This window comes from Lutzomyia longipalpis, chromosome 2 (genome assembly GCF_024334085.1).
Source record: "Lutzomyia longipalpis isolate SR_M1_2022 chromosome 2, ASM2433408v1".
Lineage (NCBI taxonomy): Eukaryota > Metazoa > Arthropoda > Insecta > Diptera > Psychodidae > Lutzomyia > Lutzomyia longipalpis.
In genome coordinates, this window is record NC_074708.1 from 38,971,451 (window position 1) to 38,990,164 (window position 18,714).

The 18,714-nt window shown below is 35.9% G+C and overlaps 4 protein-coding genes across 4 annotated transcripts in view; 1 reads left to right on the forward strand and 3 right to left on the reverse strand.

Annotated features, from left to right (window-relative positions):
- The first annotated feature begins 115 nt into the window (after positions 1-115).
- LOC129791383 (calcium and integrin-binding protein 1-like) lies at positions 116-1,167 on the forward strand. Its single transcript, XM_055829542.1, has 4 exons — positions 116-314; positions 389-423; positions 485-934; positions 1,006-1,167. Exons 1-4 carry the CDS (start codon positions 264-266, stop codon positions 1,025-1,027), a joined length of 558 nt encoding a protein of 185 aa, XP_055685517.1. The 5' UTR covers positions 116-263; the 3' UTR covers positions 1,028-1,167.
- A 1,338-nt stretch (positions 1,168-2,505) lies between these two features.
- Positions 2,506-5,140, reverse strand: LOC129791345 (solute carrier family 17 member 9). Its single transcript, XM_055829477.1, has 2 exons — positions 4,963-5,140; positions 2,506-4,895 (listed from the first exon to the last, which is right to left on the reverse strand). Exons 1-2 carry the CDS (start codon positions 5,025-5,027, stop codon positions 3,662-3,664), a joined length of 1,299 nt encoding a protein of 432 aa, XP_055685452.1. The 5' UTR covers positions 5,028-5,140; the 3' UTR covers positions 2,506-3,661.
- A 935-nt stretch (positions 5,141-6,075) lies between these two features.
- On the reverse strand, positions 6,076-15,609 carry LOC129791357 (uncharacterized). The gene has a single exon (XM_055829499.1). It carries the CDS (start codon positions 7,389-7,391, stop codon positions 6,270-6,272), a length of 1,122 nt encoding a protein of 373 aa, XP_055685474.1. The 5' UTR covers positions 7,392-15,609; the 3' UTR covers positions 6,076-6,269.
- A 347-nt stretch (positions 15,610-15,956) lies between these two features.
- The window catches only part of LOC129791326 (uncharacterized), a 38,377-nt gene continuing 35,619 nt past the window's right edge, over positions 15,957-18,714 (reverse strand). Inside the window, exon 5 of the mRNA XM_055829443.1 lies at positions 15,957-17,187. Within this exon, the coding sequence (XP_055685418.1) occupies positions 16,222-17,187 (966 nt within the window). The 3' untranslated portion in view covers positions 15,957-16,221. The remainder of the gene's footprint in view (positions 17,188-18,714) is intronic.

Genomic DNA, 18,714 nt, shown 5'->3' on the forward strand with positions numbered 1-18,714 from the left:
CACAGCCGGATGTGAGATTTTTAAAGGCTGGAAAGGGTTTCTTGAGCTTCTTATCCTTCTTTTTCAAATGCTTCCTCACAGTGTAGGAGAAATCAATGAAAACTTCACCGTGGTCAGTGCTAATTTTTCGCAAATTGTTTACACAGAGACACAAAATTTTCCTCCAACGCAAATGTGATAAAAACAACTGAAATAACTCCCTAATTTAGTGAATCTCCAGTGAAGGAATCTCATCAGGAACCAAAGAAGCATCCCAGACAGGCATGGGGCAGACTAAGAGCCAATTTACAGAGGAAGAACTACAAGACTATGAGGTACGAAGGGAGGGGCTCAACTTCCGGAAATTTAATTTAGTAAATGATTGTCTTTTCGCACTGTTCCCCTCCAGGATTTAACTTTCTTCACAAAAAAGGAGATTTTGTGGTAAGTTAGCTTTATCTAAGGGTTCTGTGGAGTATTTAGCAGGGATTGATTAAAATTCCAGTGCTCACAAGAAGTTCAAAGCTCTGGCACCGGAAAAGGTTGGACACAACAAGAATGCAAAGCTCTCAATGCACAAGATCCTGCAGTATCCTGAACTACGCGTGAACCCCTTTGGGGATAGAATTTGCAAAGTCTTCAGCTCAAGCAGCGATGGGGATTGTACGTTTGAGGACTTCCTGGACATGATGTCCGTGTTCAGTGATGCAGCCCCGAAGACAGTGAAGGCGGAACATGCCTTCAGGATCTTTGATTTCGACGGAGACGACATGCTGGGCGTCAGTGATCTGCGGCAGGTGATTGAGCGACTAATTGGGGATGGGAATACCCTCACGGACAACGATGTGAAGCTCCTCATTCAAACTATTCTCGATGAGGCTGATCTCGATGACGACGGGGCGCTCTCCTTTGCTGAATTTGAGCACATCATCGACAAATCTTCGGATTTTTCCAAGTAAAACATCCACATTTTGTCATAAATTTGCATTTATTTGGCTATCTAATTGGTGATTCCTCTATTTACAGCTCCTTCCGTATTCGTCTCTAGTTCACGGTAGCCCCCCCCCCCTACACACTTCCGGACTCTAATCCTAGTGATTTTTTTTTATACACAGTATTGTAATTATACAACAAATACAACATTTTCTCGAATAATTCTTCCACTCGAATAAAAACTTCCATAAAGAATGGCTTTTTCTTCTAATTTTCTTTAGTTTTTTAGACAATTTTCTTTTAGTTTTCTTTTTGGGATTAGTTAATTGACTTAATTAACATTTAATATATATTTTTTTTGATAAGTGCTGGGATTCTTTTGAATTGAATTTCCTTGCCAGCAGGATCACTTCACGGAGCACAAATCTCGAGCAATTGAGGAGCGGAAAAGGTGAGTTTTCTTGGGAATGTTTAAGGATTCTGATTGGGTTTAAAACCCTTAAAAATTCCTCATTGATGAGAAAATAAATTAAAAAGAATTTGTCGTAAAAACATCAAATTGAAATCAAAGGAGGCTGTGAAAGTTCTCAATAAAAATAACCCAGTAAACAAGTTTTGCCAATAATTGATCAATTATTGAGCCAATTTAGGTCCGCATTGATGATCAAGTATTGAGCAATCTGGTAAACAAAAATTTGTCAATTTATAATCAATCTGATTGATTGTCAATAATTAATCAATCCATGATCAACACACTGTGGGCCTGGGGTGCAGTGGATAGAGCGCTTGATTGCGCATCCAAAGGTCGCCGGTTCGAATACAGAACCCGGCAACGCACCCCATCCGCCAACGTGCAATTAGATCACGTTGACCGGTTGGATCAGGAGATTGATACACTCCTATCCGTAAAATGGCCCACACGTGGTAGTATCTAGCAAGGCCGCCCACTACTTCTCCGCAAGGAGAACAACAACATCATATAGGGCGGCCGGCCCTGTTCCTATATGGGACGTAGCGCCAAAATATATATGATCAACACATTAAAAATTTTACGTCTTAGTTTTTATTTTTTAACTAAAATTTTATTTAAATGAAATTAACAGAAATATACGAAAAAACCGAAATATTTTGGTTTTTTTTTAACAAAATTTCTTATTAAAAAAATTTATAAATAAATTTTCATTTTGCGCAATTAAATTTCATTTTGAAGCCAATTGACTTCCATTTCATCATAAATCTTTACATATTCATTGGTAATCAGCATATTATGCTTTTCCCAAAAAAAAAATGCGAGAGCGAAAAACTTTACGTCTTCACTCAATCGCGGCTTCATTGCAAATGACAACACACAACTTAGAAGAGTATGAAGCACTCTGCATAAAAAGTCTAGAGAGGTTTCGTACTTTTTACGGAGAAAATAAAATATTTTCTTCAGTTTACAGGTTTCTGTTCAAAAAGACTAAAATTTTGTTTTATTTTAATAAACTACGATTTAAAAAAAAATTAAGAAAATTAGTTTTTTTTTTTACTAAAAATAAAAATTAACTATAAGGACTTCGTGAAAAAGATTAAGAATTTTTTTATTTTTTTAAATTTTACTATTCTTTAGGAAATTTGTTGGTTTTATGTTTAAAAAAGAGAAATTTTCCCGCAAATGTACATTTACGTTAGTTTTTTCTTTGGTAGGAGCTGGGGTGCTCCCTCCGGGGCGTCAAGGGTGCGTGTCAATCCGAGAAAAACGCAATTTTTACCATAGCTTCCAGCGAATCATCTCGCCTTCTTCTGTGGTGAATTTTTATCTATTTTTGAATATCGTCAGTTTCTTTTTCTATTTCAGGCAGTATGTATATTGACCGGATTGGGATATTTTTCCGGGTTTTTCTCAAGTTTTCCCAGACCACAGAACATAAATAATCTCGTTTGGTGGCAGTTGCAACGGTTTCCGGTACATTTACAGTGAACAGGGGGATGCCCAACCCCGAGAAATCAGTCCTTTTCGTGAGGCAGCGGTTTCTTCCGATCAAAAGAAGGGATCAATTTGCACAATTCCACTTGCAATCGAAAGTACATTTAATTAGCTCTCGATTGATCCCTATCTCATTATCGAAATAACTTATTAATATAAAAAAAAGTTAAAGTGTTCTCGGGAATCGGTCGAGATTGATCGAGATTCGAGAATTCCTCATACATTTTGTTCAACAAAAAGTGACTTTTCTTCACTGAAAATTAGGTTGTACCATCCCCTTGACAGTGAATTTACCAGAAAATTAATTAAAATTATTTTTAGTGTGAATATTGAGTTAAAATTGATTCAATACAGATACTATCAATATTGATTGATGAATAATTGAGCATAAATTGACAAACTGATTGATAGAAAATTGAAGAACAATAATTGGTCAATCTATGATTGGTCCGCATAGATGATCAAGTATTGAGCAATCAGAATTGACGGGAGATTGACGAAATATTGACCAATAATTGATTAATCGATTGAATGGTTCAATTGTTTATCAATTATTGCTCAAATATTTTTGATTCAACCATGATTGTGCTTTTATTGGCTCTATATTTTGTTTACTGGGTAACAAAAAGGATTATTGAGCATCTTTAGGAATCTCTCCAAGAGTTCCGGATTTAAATTCGATTCAAACTCACCCAGCTCTCCACGCATCTGTGCATCCGAAAGTTTCCTTGCAGGAGCAGGAAGTGCATCCTTTCAGTAGAAATCCCCACAGTCTGAGGAATGCTATTGAATCACATCGGCTGACCCAAAGAGCGTAAAGACGATCCAGCCGAAGAGATTAAAGGCGATGGACGTACTGAAGACAACCGTCCAACTCTGCGTCAACTCCAAGATATATCCGGCCAGGTAGACGCCCAGAAAACCCGGAACAGCACCCATAGTGTTCATTAGCCCGAAAACACTGCCAGAGTACGTTGGGGAGAGATCCTGGGGGTTCACTGTGACCCCATTATTGTGGAATCCCGAACCCCCAATGATGATGGTCATGCATGCGAGGGCAGTGCTGAAATCCGTGGCATGGCAGAGGAATGCCAGAGCGATGTTCTGACTCAGGAAGCACACACTCTGGACAATCTTCCGCACAGCTGTGAGTGACCATTTGCGTGCCACGAGCCAATCTGTGAGGATTTTCCCGAGAATCGTGCACGGGGGCAGTGCCAGCCAGGGGATCATATTAACCACCCATCCCTTGGCCGTGGGGAAGGTGTCGTGGAAGTAGGTTGGCAGCCACGAGAGCAACACGAAGAAGCAATTCATCTCGCACGCGTGTGCAATGACGCAGGCCCAGAGGGAGGAGCACCGGAGGAAACGCAGCCACGGCACGGATGCTTCGTGATGGACGAGTTTGGGGCATTGGACGTTAACCACGCGATTCTTATCCCAGGACATTGTGTAGTAGCGCAAGCAGAGCGTCCACACGAGCCCCAGGAAGCCAATCACACGAAACACCGCCGGCCAGCCAAAGTAATCCAAGATTATGGAGCCCACTGTGCCCGTGAGGAGTGTCCCGAAGGCCGATCCGCATGTCAGCATGCTGAAGAAGCTGGCTCTCTCATTGGCACACAAATTCTGACTAGTTATACTGATCATGCTGGGGAAGTGCACGCCCTGGCAGGCTCCATTGATAATCCGCACAACCACAATGAATGGGATGCCCCATGAGAGCGATTTGGGGGCCATGAGGATGAAATTGGGCATCCAGAAGGTGATGAGGGACCACCCAATGGCAGCAGCCAGCATCACCCTCTGCCCCCCAATGCGATCACTGAAATACCCGCCCAGGACCTGCGTGAGGGTGTAGCCCCAGAAGAAGGAGCTCAAGATCGTGCCGGAATCTGTCTTATTCCACTTCCTCTCAGCCGCCACAGCGGGCACCAGCAGTGGCATCGTGGTCCGTGTGGAGTAGAGTGTTGTCGTGCCCAGGATGAGCGTACAGAACCACAGTCGCTTCTCCTGCCTGCCCAAAAGATTCCCTCAAAGTTTTAAAAAAACATCTCCAACGCAAAGCGGAGGAGGAGACTCACCTGGACCAGATGTTCTGATTGTCAGTCGCATCTCGCAACAGGGAATACTTGAGCCTTTCCTCCATTACTCTACGCACCGTACATTATTTAATTAATTTAATAATTTTTGGTAGAAAATAGGAAAAAATAAATCCCACGTCACAAACGTTCTAAACAAGAGGGTTGCAATGTTTCATGTAACTTTTGAAATTTATGCTATCGTAACGATTTGAATTTCTCAGCAAAGCAGAAAGAAAAATTGTGTCTGATACTAATGAAAAATTGGAAATATTGCAAAAATTCAAAATTACGTGAAAAATATCGTTGTGAATTTTCTCAACGGCAACCGGTGCTGTATTTTTCCAATTTCGATCTTCGTGGAGAAAATTTCAGCGAGAAAACTCTATATAAACTCAGATCACGTATTTACGGGCCTCAGGATCTCCTCCAATAAACTGAAAAATTCATTAAATTGCGCAAAATCAGAGAAATTTAATAAGTTCCAACATAACCTTTTTTTGGGTCTCTTAAGTTAAGAGAAATCTGTGAAATATTCACTGAAAAGATTGAAATTTTCAAGTTTTCAAGGGATTTTATTTCTCTTTCAAAACTAAACCCGTTCAAAGCTATTATAATTATTTGCAGAGAAATTCCCAAAGGCTTCCGGATGCATAAGAGGGCAACTACACGTCCCTTTTGCAAAGTGAGACGCCGGAAAATTACTCCAAAGCTGAGAAAACTAAAAATCTTCAATAAAATCTTTTTGCGGAAAGAAACTTTTGAAATATTCACTGAAACTTTCAATGTTTCCACTTCCTCAACTTAACGACTTATCGATCAGCTGAGCTCGACTCTTCAAATGTTCTTTCAAAATAAAAGCCGTTACAAAGATTTTTTTTTGGAAAGAAAAATCTTTTTTGGCTGTGTGGATGTCGAAATGACGTCCGGCCCTGAGAAATTTAAAAAGAAGAAATCTTTTAGCGGAGAGAAACTTTTGAAATATTCAATGAAAATTTCAATATTTTTTCACTTCCTCAACTTATCGACTTATCGATCAGCTGAGTTCGACTCTTCAAATGTTATCTCTTTCAAAATTCAAGCCGTATCAAAGAAATTAAAGTTAAAAGAAAAATCTTTTTACGGAAATATTTATTTCAAAAATTCACGAAAAATTCGTTTTATGACTATTTTGAACATGTTGAGAAAAAATGTTAACAACGTCTTTTATGAATATTTTTGTTTTTTTTTTTTAAGAAAAAGCTTTCAAACAAAACTCAAAGTAGAGAGAGAGAGAGAACTTACAGAATAATGATTCGAAAGGATTTTGTTCAGAAGGATGTGATGACTGGGAAGCGAGTGTTGTGAACGAGGCTATCTCGTTCGAGGTATTGCCTGACAACGGGGTAGGAGCTGTTGTGGAGACTCCCAACGAACCAGAGGAGCTCCCGTGTGACCTCATCTTGCTTCGTGGACTCCAGCAGGTGATTGATGGTATCTGAGAGAGGTTTCTCCTGGAATCTCTGCAGGAAGATGTGTGCTGCATCCTCCTGGATAGAAGTGCAATTCCCAAGGATGCGTATGGCGTAGAGCACGAAGCCCAGAGCGATGTCCCTCGTTGGGGCTTTTGTGGGGAAATTTGTGAGGTGCTGTGTGCAGAAGTGGATGATCTTGGTGAGATCCACAAGATCAGGGAGCTGGAAATCCCTACCGGAGAGGTATCTGTAGAGAAGCTGAATGCCACCGAGTGTCTGTGGGTTCTTCTCCTCTGTGGCAGCGTGAATGATGATTTTGTTGTCTTCCTCACTGAGGACATGCCCCTCGTGGGATACAATGAGCTCCAGGCAGTTGAGGCATTCATTCTTGATGTTCTCATCGAAGTCATTCTGCACCACTGCCACGAGCTCCCGGACAATTTCCTGCGACATGAGCGTGTTGAGGGTTTTCCCGCCACCGGAAGCGAGATTGCACAGCACCCACAGGCAGAGGCGTGCCAGGTGCTTATTGGAGCTCTTCACATACGCCAGGAGGTACGTTCCCGCCAAGAGGGCAACCTTCTCGCAGCAGAAATCATCACCCAGGGACAAATTGCACAGGCACTCCGTGGCCCAGAGCTTCAGATCAGCATCCTGCCCCGTGAATTCCTTAATGATGACATTCAGTGCCCCGGGGATGCGAATGAATGTGGAAATATTGTCGGAATTGCGCATAAAAGCTTTACTGAGGCGTATTAGATCATTGGACGTGGCTCGTTTGCGACGTTTTATCCGCGCCGCGAGTCCCTGAACATCTTTCTGCGTGATACTGTTGCTCATCACGTCCACAATTTCCCCAAGGCCACACCGCACCGTATCCAGGTCACTATTGCGACTATTGGTACGTGTATCCTGAATATCACGCCGGATGTACTCCCGGATTCTGGCATCCACTGGAGATGGGTTCGCCGCTGCCATAGCCCAACAAGTTCCCGCGCGAATTCTCGTTGAAGGAGTCCTTGATTTTCAGCCACAACACCACCAAAACTTCCGTGAGTACCCTGCGTGACTGCCCTAAGCGCCTCGTGCACGAAATAAAGTGATTTTAGGTGGGAAAACACAAAAATAAACTTGGCAAAATTTGACAGTGCGAAAAACAAATTTTTAATGGTCAAGGTCAGTTGTGCACGCGGTACACGGAACCAATTGCCAAATTGTGATAGCGCGCGAGAATTTTCCGTTGATTTTTTATTATAATTTATGAAAATTATTTTATGGAATTTTTTCATCAAGAATTTTTAGATTTTTTTAAATTATATTTACCTCTCAAATATTCAAAAGTTCCTTAATATGCTGAAAAAATAGCAGAAAAACAAAACAAATCAAGAATTTTTTTTAACTTAAAGAACTAAACAAATAAAGAATTTTTTCTACAAAAAATGTTTATCTGAAACAGTGAAAACAGATTATTAAGCGGTAACCATACTTCAGCGTCGCTAAAGAAAAAGCCGGGTTTTTTTTTGTTTTCTCCCTCGCACCCACTTCAAATTATATAGCGTCCTCTCTGTCATTTTTAAAACCGCGTTTACATCTACACACAAATGTTTAAGCAACGTTGTTTTAGTTCCTTTCTTATTTACATAATTTTCACATACTTTCTTCCCATTTGGCTTCACAGGACCTTTCCTAGGGCTTTTTTATGAACTATTTTGTGCCTCAGGAAGAGTATCTGGAGGAAAATGTGGGGAATTTCCATGAAAAAAATTTTTGTTTCACTCACCTGATTTTGACATCGTATTGTAGTCGGAGAATGTCGGCAAATTGTGACATGTCATTTGTGTGTGGTGTGAAATCAGGTAAGTAAATACGGTGTTTTTTTTATCAAAATCTTCCGCATTTTCTTCAAACTACTCCTCCTGTGGCACAAAATAGTTCATATAAAAGCTCTAGGAAAGATCCCGAGGTGCCAAATGGGAAGAAACTGTGTGAAAATTGTGGAACTGAAACAACGTTGCTTAAACATTTGTGTGTAGATGTAAACGCGGTTTTAAAAATGAGGGAGAGGACGCTATACATTTTGAAATTGGTGCGAGGGAGAAAACAAAAAAACCCGGCTTTTTCTTTAGCGACGCTGAAGTATGGTTAACGCTTTAGAGTCAGTCTCTGATGAAAAATGTTGAATTGAAGATAAACGACTGCAGAATTCTGGCGATTTTCCCACTACAATTCCACAAAATACTCAAAATACCCATTTTTTGAAGAAAAATGAAACAAAATTAGAAAACAAACCAAACAAACAGAAAAATAATTAATTAATTGATAAATAAGGCAAGCAAATGAAGTGTTTTCCGTTAAATTACTAAAAATAGACATCAATGTTTTATTTCATATTTTAACTTTAATTTTTAACTATATTCTTTACCTATAATATGCACATAGGTTTGTCAGACATTCCTCAGGTTTTATACATTTTGTACATTATCTATAAATATTCGGGATTAGTTCTATATTGACATTTTTATTCACCTTTTTTTTCTCTTTGCATTTCAACAACATAATTCACAAAATTTCTAATACATTTTTCTCTTTCTTTTTTTACTCACACTCACAAAAATTTAATGAGTTCACAAAAGAACTCCATGCAGTTTTCTTTTCTAGCTTCGTTTTGATTTTATTTTATTTGATATATTGTTAGTTAGAGGCAATGATTTAATACAAGGATTATTTATTATGGCTGTAGTTTGGCAGCTGGTGTGGTTCAAAGATGAAGGAAAATTCATTTTTTGAAATGTTGAGAAAAAAGATTTTTAATATTATTCTAAAAAGAGTAAGATAAAGTAAAAAAAATATTCCGAATATTTGAAGATTTATTCGGAATAATTAGCAAATACTTTATGAACAGGTGGCAAATATTTTCATAGAAAATAATGAAAATATAAAATATTCAGAATAATTTAAATATTCGTGACAGTTTAAGAATATTCTACATATTTTATGAATATTAAAATCGGAAATGAGGTAAAACTCATTTTTTTTTTTAATTTCAAGGAATAAGTTTTTTTAAAAGAAATCTAAAAGAAATTTTAAAAGAATTTTCAGGTTGTCAAGTAATATTGAGAATGTTGTATGCTCCTAATTGTCGAATATTCCGAATATTTGTAATATTTTGAAAATATTCTGAGTATTTTGAGGAATATTTGAAAAATTCGTTATATGAAAGAAAATACCGAGAAAACTGAGAATATTCTTTGTAGTTCCCACAGATAATTTGAATAACGGAATACTTTACAAAATTTGCGAATATTTCATGAAGTATACAATAGCAATATTAATTCTGTTCACTTCAATCACCCCACTCTGTGATTTATTCCTAATCGCTTTCATATGCAAAAAAAAAATAGAATTTAATTATCAAATTGCAAAGCAAATATTAATTAATTTTTCTCAAGCTTCTTACTGTTAAATATCCTTTCTTTTCAATTAAAAAATAATTTTAAAAATAAATACATACTTTTTTGAAAATTTTCAGAGCTAAAAGAATTTTCTCTTTAGTAAACTGAACCATCATCAGCAATATCCCAACGACAGCCACGATAAAATGGATGGAAAGTTGATGAAATGGAAATACGAATTTTCCTCTTTTTTATGTCTTTTAGTTCTGTTTTAATGTTTTTATGTTTTCTTATCAACCTGTGATGGAGAGAATGAGAATGGTTGAACACGAAGAGTCCCTGTACACAGCAGCTAAAATAATATTTTCACCTTTTTTTCTTTTACACAATATTCAACAGATTTTTTTTTGAATTTTTTTCTTCTATTCATTATCTTAATGGCATCGCGACTATTTAACAACATCATCGCGCGAAATTCTGCGGGATTTACGTTCTGTTTGATTGAATGGCGTGTATTACATATTATTTGTTCTTGTATAGGTTTATGAAAGTATTTTAATTAATTGTCCCTACGAGATTTTCCCTGACTACGTCGCAGAAACGGAAAATTTAAGTTTAGTGTGGTGCAAGAAAAATTCATTCGTCTTGTCCATCAATCAAGTAGAACATGCAAAAGTCAGTGCATGTGATGTACATAATTGGTTGCTGTAAGGTCATGCTTAGTTATGTTAAGTTTCTAATGCAAACGGATCGATGCAGATTACAAGACTTTTTGGCATTGTCTTCAATTAAGTTTGGACAGGTGTAACATTTTAACAAGATGGGATGTCTCATGCGCTCTAACTATGTTCTACACACATTACATACTTTCAAGCACATGCCCTTGTTTGAGAATCTCACAAAAAAAAGAATGAAAAATCAAAGAGGACGACACGTTTCCCATTTGAAAAAGTAAAAAAAAAATCCCAACTCTAAGATGATCCACGTCGGAGTGAATGGAAACCTTTAAGTTTTCTCTGCACATCATCTATGGTGATGTTGCATGACATGAATACCAAAGTTGAATTTCAACTAACAAGGAGGACACTTCTACACGTTTTATTTTTTCCCTTTTTCTTTAGAATTGGCAATCCTAATTTTCATTTATAGTTTCTTCGTTTAAATTGGTCATTATATTAGTTTTTCTTTTTGTTTAAATTTATTTTTAAGAAGGCATAGATTCTTTATTAGGTTTCATTTTTTATTTATTTATTTTCCTACACATTAATTGATTGTGATTTTATATGGTCCAATAGTATGAAAGAAAATTAAATAATAAATATTTCAATTTTAGAGTCTCTCTACTTAATCTAAAGTTCTCATAGCAATTCATGCGTTATGTTTTTTTTCGTTCAATTGAAATGAGAATTCTATTCTAGACAGAGTTGATAAAGAGCATATTCTGCGAAAATATAGATAAGATTGAGATTTTTTTTTTAGTGAATTTTAACCTTTTCGCCTTCTTTGGGTCTTAGGTTGACCAAAACGTGAAACATTCTATTATATGAAATTTTAATGAGATTAAATGTTTTTCCAAGATAGAAATGCGTTTAATTTACGTAAATTAGACCAAAGAATACGTTTTGACTGAGAAATGTTCTCTGAATGCATCTTCAGAACAAATATCGTGATAAAAAGATCGAATGTTTCAATGTTTCCATGTTGCATATGGACGAAAAATTTTATTAAATTCTTGTAGAAGAACATTTGGAAGTCAACCCAGGTATGTCCAAGATTTTTTTTTAAATTAATGGTAAAGTATGATTCCAAAATTGTCCAGAAAAAAAATTTTTGGCTAATATTTGAGATCTGAAAAAAGTTCTAAAATTATTCCTTCAACTTTTTTTTTTTTTTTTTTTTTCGTGTCGAGGCGCTTCTCCTCGTGGTGGAGAAATTGTCAACTCCCAAATCGGCAGTTGTGGGGAGCACCACCACACATATTGAGTATGTGTGGGAATATTTCCTCCGTGCCCCCTTTGTTCTTTTGCAATTCGAGATGTAACATATACTATTGTATCTTTCATATGGTTTTGATCTCGAAATTACAAGTTTTTTGCAGCATGGTCAATATCAGCTCTTATCACTAATATTGTCCGTGGGTATGAGCGGGACAGCCATCCGACAATATGAAAAATTGCCGTGCAGTGTCGAGCTTTGAACCCACAACCTCGGCGGAGGTAGAGCAAATGCACCGAAAAATGCATCGACTCTACCACCATGCTACGGCCGAGGTCATTCCTTCAACTGAAATTATTTGAAATTATTATTAATTTTCTTAAATAAATCTGTTCATGTTTTTTCTTTAAAAAAATCCTATTCAAGCTTAAAATTCTAGGACTCAAGTCCTGTCCAATTAAGTGGTGTTTATCTTAATAAAAAGATAAAAAAGTAAAAGCCTAAGAGTACTAAATTCAAACCTAAATAGTACTAAATACAAATTGAAAAACCTTAAGGATTTTAGTTCTAAAAAGCCTCAGATTGAGGAAAAAAACTTTAAAAAAAATAGTAGGTACTAAATTTAACCTATCAAGTACTAAATTCAAGTCTGAGAAATATTTAATTCCTGCCATACATATCTGACTAAAATATTATGTATAAGACAGCGATTTTAACTACAAGTCTGTCTTTTAATTAGATTTGTTTTAAGGTGAACTGTAGTAGACAAATCTGTCCAATAATACTTTTAATTTAATCCTTTGCGTCAATTGGGTCATAGACTGATCAAAATGGGTAACATACTTTATCAAATAAAAATTTGCTTGAACGCGATAGGGTTAATGATCTCTCTGATATATATTTTTTTAAACTTTACTTTAAGCTATAATCCAAAATTTTTATTTACCTACAGATTTTTTTTTTTTTTGAAAAGTATCTCAATCTTATCTATTTTTTGCAAAGAACATTAACTCTGTTTTGCGAGAAATTCATCGAAATTGCTGCAAATTGCAGTGGTGCAAATTTTAATAAGACTTTTGGCACAGTTTTATATTTTTTGTATTTGCAAAAAGTTCATGTGATACTGAAATTGTGCACAAAATGAAAAACAATTAAAACGTACGGAATGTTGAATGATTTATGCAAATTTTACTAACATCCACACAATTCCATCATAGGACATAGAATATCATCACCTGCAACAATATCAATAATTAATTATTCTCACTAATCCGATTATAAGTGGCTATACGCAATCAATAGCATTTTGAGGCATTTCCACAGAAGATTTTCAAATGAGCTTTAAGGATTTGAATTTTTTTCGTCTTCAAGCTCGCACTCCCTTGTTTCTCTCCTGTCTGTCTCTTATGTGTAGATAAAAATTTCTCATTCTCTCATATAAATTAATATATGTTCCTCTTTTGCTACAATAACACGTTGTATTTTTTCTTCATTAATTTTCCTCTTCATCCCATTTTGTTTTTGCTAAAGTAGAGAATATGCAGTAGAAAAATATATGATATTTATGAAATTCTTCATTTACTTTTCGATAAATTTAAAAACGATTATTCACTTTTCTTTTATTCTCACAAAATCTCTCACAGTAATTTTCCAAATCATTTATCCCACTCTCACTAAAGTTATACTTCCGATTATAAATTTACATAACTGCAAAATGCACAATTAATACTTAAATAGTAAATATTTCTTTTCTTTCTTTTTTTTACTATACAAACTGCTTCATTGAAGATATGTCATGACCTTTTTTTTTCTCTTTATACTGAATATATATATATAGTTCCACTATAGACAATGGGAATTTCTCCACAATTACAAACGTTTTTCTTCTTGATTTTTTCATCATATTTCCACACGTTTCTTTAACTTTTAATCTTTATCCGCCTATGGCATTTTTATCTACATTTTATAACTCTTTTATTTTATTTTATCTATATTTTCTATCATACAAGAACTCTTTCGTTACAAATATACAGCATTTTGGGTTGTCTTTAGAAAATAGTTTTTTGGTTTTATTTTTTTTTTGAAAGATCTCTCATCTAAGGTATGGTCACGTTATTTTGGAAACTCGGGGACTTTCAAGAGCGATTTTCAAGCCAATTTTGAAACCAAAAATTCGAAATTTGCTTGCACTCTTGTTAAATGGCCAAAAACTGATCAGAATTCAGTATTTTCAATTTTGAAAAATAATTTTTGTGCTCAAAAAAATTATTTGAAATTCTCACATTTTGGCAATTTTGTTCCTGTAGAGTTTCCAAAATAACGTGACCATCCCTTATTTAAAATAAATTCTTTATTAACATAACTATTTTTTTATTTCTAAAAATACTTAAACGAAAAGATTTCTCCCATTTCTCCCTCGGAAGGGACTCAAAAGGAAGATTTTTTTTGAGTAATTTTCAATTTAAGAAAATGAAATTTATTTTTCAAAGGAAATTTTCTTTGATAAAAATTAAAATTTCTCCTACAAAAATATCATAAATTCTCACTTTTATGCAACATTTCATTGCATCATCACCTATGTGGCAACAAACATAGGTAAATATTATAAATATTTTTTCTCGTATAATTTTTAACCTCACTGTAAATAGATTTAATATATCATTATGTTAATAAAATTTCAACTGGTGAATTCTTTAACTTCCTAACTAAATTAACAAAATAGCTAAATGGCCATTTTTTTTATCAAGAACTTAATATCTCTTCAATCGCAAGTATTCGAAAATCATCGAGAAAATGCATTTGGCGCCAAGAAAAGCAAGAATTCGGCTCCTTTTCCACACTGAAAGCGCTCTAATTTGAGAAATTGACTAGATCGTTGCGTGCAATTTGGTAATTAGCACAAAAAAAAAAAAAGAAAATAAAATAAATGGAATCCTCGGTGTGAAGTGCTTGAATGAGAAAAAGCACCATAAGAAAGATTTTTTTTCATCCCACACAGAGTTGAGTGAATTAAAAATTGGAGAAGAGAATTTTCTGCTTTGCTTCTCCCCAAAGCTTGTTCGCAGAAGGATTAAAGCACTGTGAGGTGCTAAAAAATATTGTTGCTAATAGTTCTTTGCCATTTGGTTTTTTGGATGTTTGCCAAGGTTGCACTGCAGAGCACCATATATAGCAAATAAAGATGACTGGATAGACTTATTTGGAAATTTATGTACTTAAATCCCAACCATGTGTCTGGGGGCAAGGAAAATGAAAAAAAAACTTTAGCGATTTAGGTCTCTTTCAGCGAGCTTTTCTTTTGAATTAAATTAAGTGTTGTTAAGTCTGATTATTTAATTTACATTGAATAAATTAAATCATTTAAAAATGTCTCTAATTAAAAATTAATTCATTTGAAAGTAAAAAAAAGAAAAGTTTGCGAATTTTCAAGAAAATTTCATCGAAATGCTTGAAAATATTCGATTTTCCTAGAAAATGGAATTCACTACTCAGTCGGGCTTTAAATTTTAAGTCGTATTTTAAGTCGGTCTTATGGTTTTATGACCGTTTTTTTGTTAAAGTCGGTCTTAAAATTTTTAAGCTGGGCTAACACATTGCATATTTTTCAATAAATTTTACAAATTATGTTTGGATATTGCCAAATGCCCTTTTTGAAACTTAAAAAATTGAAAAGTGTTTATTTTGGCCAAAATAACATGGACCTCTTTAATAGGCTTAGCCCATAATAATGCTCCATCTTATCTTGACCACCCTATACTTTGCTGATTTTAAAGTAAAGGAACAATGAAATTTTAGAAAAAATGTCGTACATTTAACGTTTTGTTTTTCATTTTCATCACTTTTCAATAAAAAAATAAAATAAAATAAAATAAAAATATTACAATGAAGTTCAAGACAAATTTCTTGCAATTCAATACAATTTAAGATTTATTTTTAATCAAATTCAAGTTCTTTAATCAGAAAATCTTACATATTTTCCAGGACAACTCAGGAAAATCCAAGCTCGACTTAAAAATTTTAAGACCGACTTCAAATTTTAAGTCAGACTTAAAAAAAACTGACTTAAAACCTTAAGACCGACTTAAAATTGTCAACTCGACTGAGTAATGAATTCCGCCCTAAATCTGATAAATTTTACCTATTAAAAAGAAAAAAAAAATAACAGATTTCTCAGAAAAACAATGTTGATTAGAATTTTTTTAAGTATTCCAGCGACGTTTTGATTTTTTCGGAATTTACTTTTTTGTTTATTTATTTCTAATCTTTCTAATTGATCCTCCCACAAATTTTAATTTACTCAATTCACTCCTATATGGGATCTATTACATATTACATTTTCTCATATTTCTTTGCAACAGTTTTAATAAAATTGTAAATTAACTTAATTTCACGGCAGCGCTTTTGGAAAATTAAAAAAATAAAAATTAAGGATATCCTTTTAGCAGGATACGTGGGGGAGGAGGTAAAATGTTGTTGTAGAACTAAAAGAGGGTTTCTTTGGACCACTTCCTCGAGGGACCAGGAACACTTGGATCAAGTGGCTGTTCGGCGTCTTGCTGCTGTGTGGCTATCACAGGCAACTCAAGAATCACAGCTGGACCAGAACTCGTGGATCTTCTATCGGGATCCGTTGCAACTACACTCACCACAATGCACTCCTCAGCACTTTTACTCTTCACCATTGTCTTCCCACCACCCATTCCATTGCCCATACCAACCTCCACATCGGGATCTTCGAGGCGACTCTCAATCACCGCTTGCGTCTGAAATGTCTTGGAGAGGTGAACTGAGCTATTGGATTTTTGCACGTCGCAACTATCGCGTCCCGATAGTGAAGCTGATGGACGCAAGAGGAGCCCCTCGCCAATTGTTGGGCGTTTCTTGTGGTGCGAGAGTGTTGGGCCATCGCTGACTTCATCGCTATCCGTGCTGAATTGCTCCATATCCTCATCCGTGTCAGCGTAGCTTTCCACAAAGACCGAATCTGACCCCAGACTCCGCAAGTCGGAATCTTGGTAGTCCAGGGAGGAGATCTTGAAGGAGCTCAGGGATGCCAGTGGTGCTCTCCGGGAGCTCCCTGATGCGGATTCCTCAACCGATCGCTCCCTGCGCCCCTCCGCACCATTCACATCCGGATACTCAGCAATGTAGTCAAATGACTCCGTGGGTTCGTGACTACGTCTCAGGCGTACCGTGGATACCGTTGTGCGTTCATTGATGTTCCCTTCGCTGGGACATGGTGAAGTCTTGGGTGTGGGCTGTATAATGTTAATATCGGGAAAATTGGTAACGTCCCATGCATCGCGACTGGAACGTCGGGAATGATTGTGTGACGAAATTGGCGCCAATGAGTGAATACCTAATGTTATAGCCGAACACCGACGTTCCAGGTATGAGCTCTCTGTGCTGCAGCAAGTGATCCCACTGCTTCGTCTGGAATCATATTGCTGAAATGACATCAACAATACAAATAATCACACTATGTGGTCCACGTGCCATCAGAATTGGGTGAAGGGGGAGCTTAAACACAACATCAAAAGGACCACAGGGTTGTCTCTTAAGTTCTTGCAGATTTATTATTTATGCGACTTTACAGAAAGATTCGTTTTATATTTACAATAAAATTTGTTATTAGAAAAAGCCATTCAAACATTATTTCTTTTTCATTTAATATTTAAGATATGAGAGTTTTAATTAATTATTCTTTTTTTTTACATTTATTTACTACACACAACATTTAGGAAAATATATTTGGTTGAATTTTAAAAAGGATAGGGAGATGTTATGCTACTTTATGTTATAATAAACTTGGATAAATTTAGTGGTCCTTATATATTTTCTATAAGCTACTTTTATTTTATTAGTTGGTGTTCCACTTCGTGGCCAACACCAAGTATTGTAATCGTCGGAAAAACCGACCACCTCAGATCGGGCTCAAACTTAGTATGAGCACGTTTTAGACAACCCACATTCTGAAAATGGTGGTGGAAAAATTTTGATCCGGCCGGCCTGCCGGCCGGCCTGCCGGCCCGGACTCCACATTTTGCCTTATAGCTCAAGAACGGTAACAGATAGAGACTTCCGGTTTGAAGTTTTCTATAGAAATGTGGGTGTAAAATTTCATTTTTTCGCATTTTTAAAATCCAAGATGGCCGCCGTCCGCCATTTTGAAACACCGTCAATCAGTTCCCTTATAGCTAGAGGTCTGAAATTTTAGTATGTTATAGGGCTCAGTGAGACGTTTTCATCAACAATTCATACTTGACAATCGGTCAAGCCGTTTAGCAAATATGGCGGTCTAAAGCAAAAAGTGTTTTTTCGATATAACTTGAGAACGGCTTGATCGATTTTAACCATCTTGGTGTCAAATGAAAGGTATTGGGAAGCCCTACAACTGTCTAGAACATTCCAAGTTCCAAAAACATCCGCAAGAGGCGCTAAAATCAAAAACAAAAATTGCCTAATTTTAAGGGGCAATATCTCCGAATCCCCATCATCGATTTTCTTTAAATTTTGATATGTTGTGGCCTGACTCAATATCTTTCACCAGTCCGAAAATGAAGAAAATCTATGTCGCCGTTTAGAAGATATGGATATTTGAAAAATTCTTGCATTTGAAAAGTTCTAAGCACCATATCTTTTGAACCGCTTGCCCGATTTGACTCAACTTGGTATCAAATTAAAGGTTTCGCAATTATCTACAAGTTTCTAAAACATCAGAAACCTCTAGAACCATTTCTTCAGGACGAAAAGTGCGAAAAACTCTTTTTGTGAAACAAAAATCCGCCATTTTGTGTTCTACGGGTGACCTTGAAAATCACTGAGATATATATCATATTATAGCTTATTTCAGGACCTTTCCAAAACTAGTCACGAAATTTCTGTAGGTGTTATAGAACTAGAGATATGACCATTTTTATGCATCAAATTGCTGAATTTCACAAAAAAATCAACTTTGCCTACTAATTCTGCTC

What these genes read in the sequence shown, in the direction of transcription:
- LOC129791383 (XM_055829542.1), top strand. Translation starts at nt 264, where the DNA reads ATGGGGCAGACTAAGAGCCAATTTACAGAGGAAGAACTACAAGACTAT. An exon ending in ACAAAAAAGGAGATTTTGTG is followed by an intron (nt 424 to 484) that starts GTAAGTTAGCTT and finishes TTAAAATTCCAG; the next exon opens with TGCTCACAAGAAGTTCAAAG. An exon ending in AAATCTTCGGATTTTTCCAA is followed by an intron (nt 935 to 1,005) that starts GTAAAACATCCA and finishes CTCTATTTACAG; the next exon opens with CTCCTTCCGTATTCGTCTCT.
- LOC129791345 (XM_055829477.1), bottom strand. Translation starts at nt 5,027, where the DNA reads ATGGAGGAAAGGCTCAAGTATTCCCTGTTGCGAGATGCGACTGACAAT. An exon ending in AATCAGAACATCTGGTCCAG is followed by an intron (nt 4,896 to 4,962) that starts GTGAGTCTCCTC and finishes TCTTTTGGGCAG; the next exon opens with GCAGGAGAAGCGACTGTGGT.
- LOC129791357 (XM_055829499.1), bottom strand. Translation starts at nt 7,391, where the DNA reads ATGGCAGCGGCGAACCCATCTCCAGTGGATGCCAGAATCCGGGAGTAC.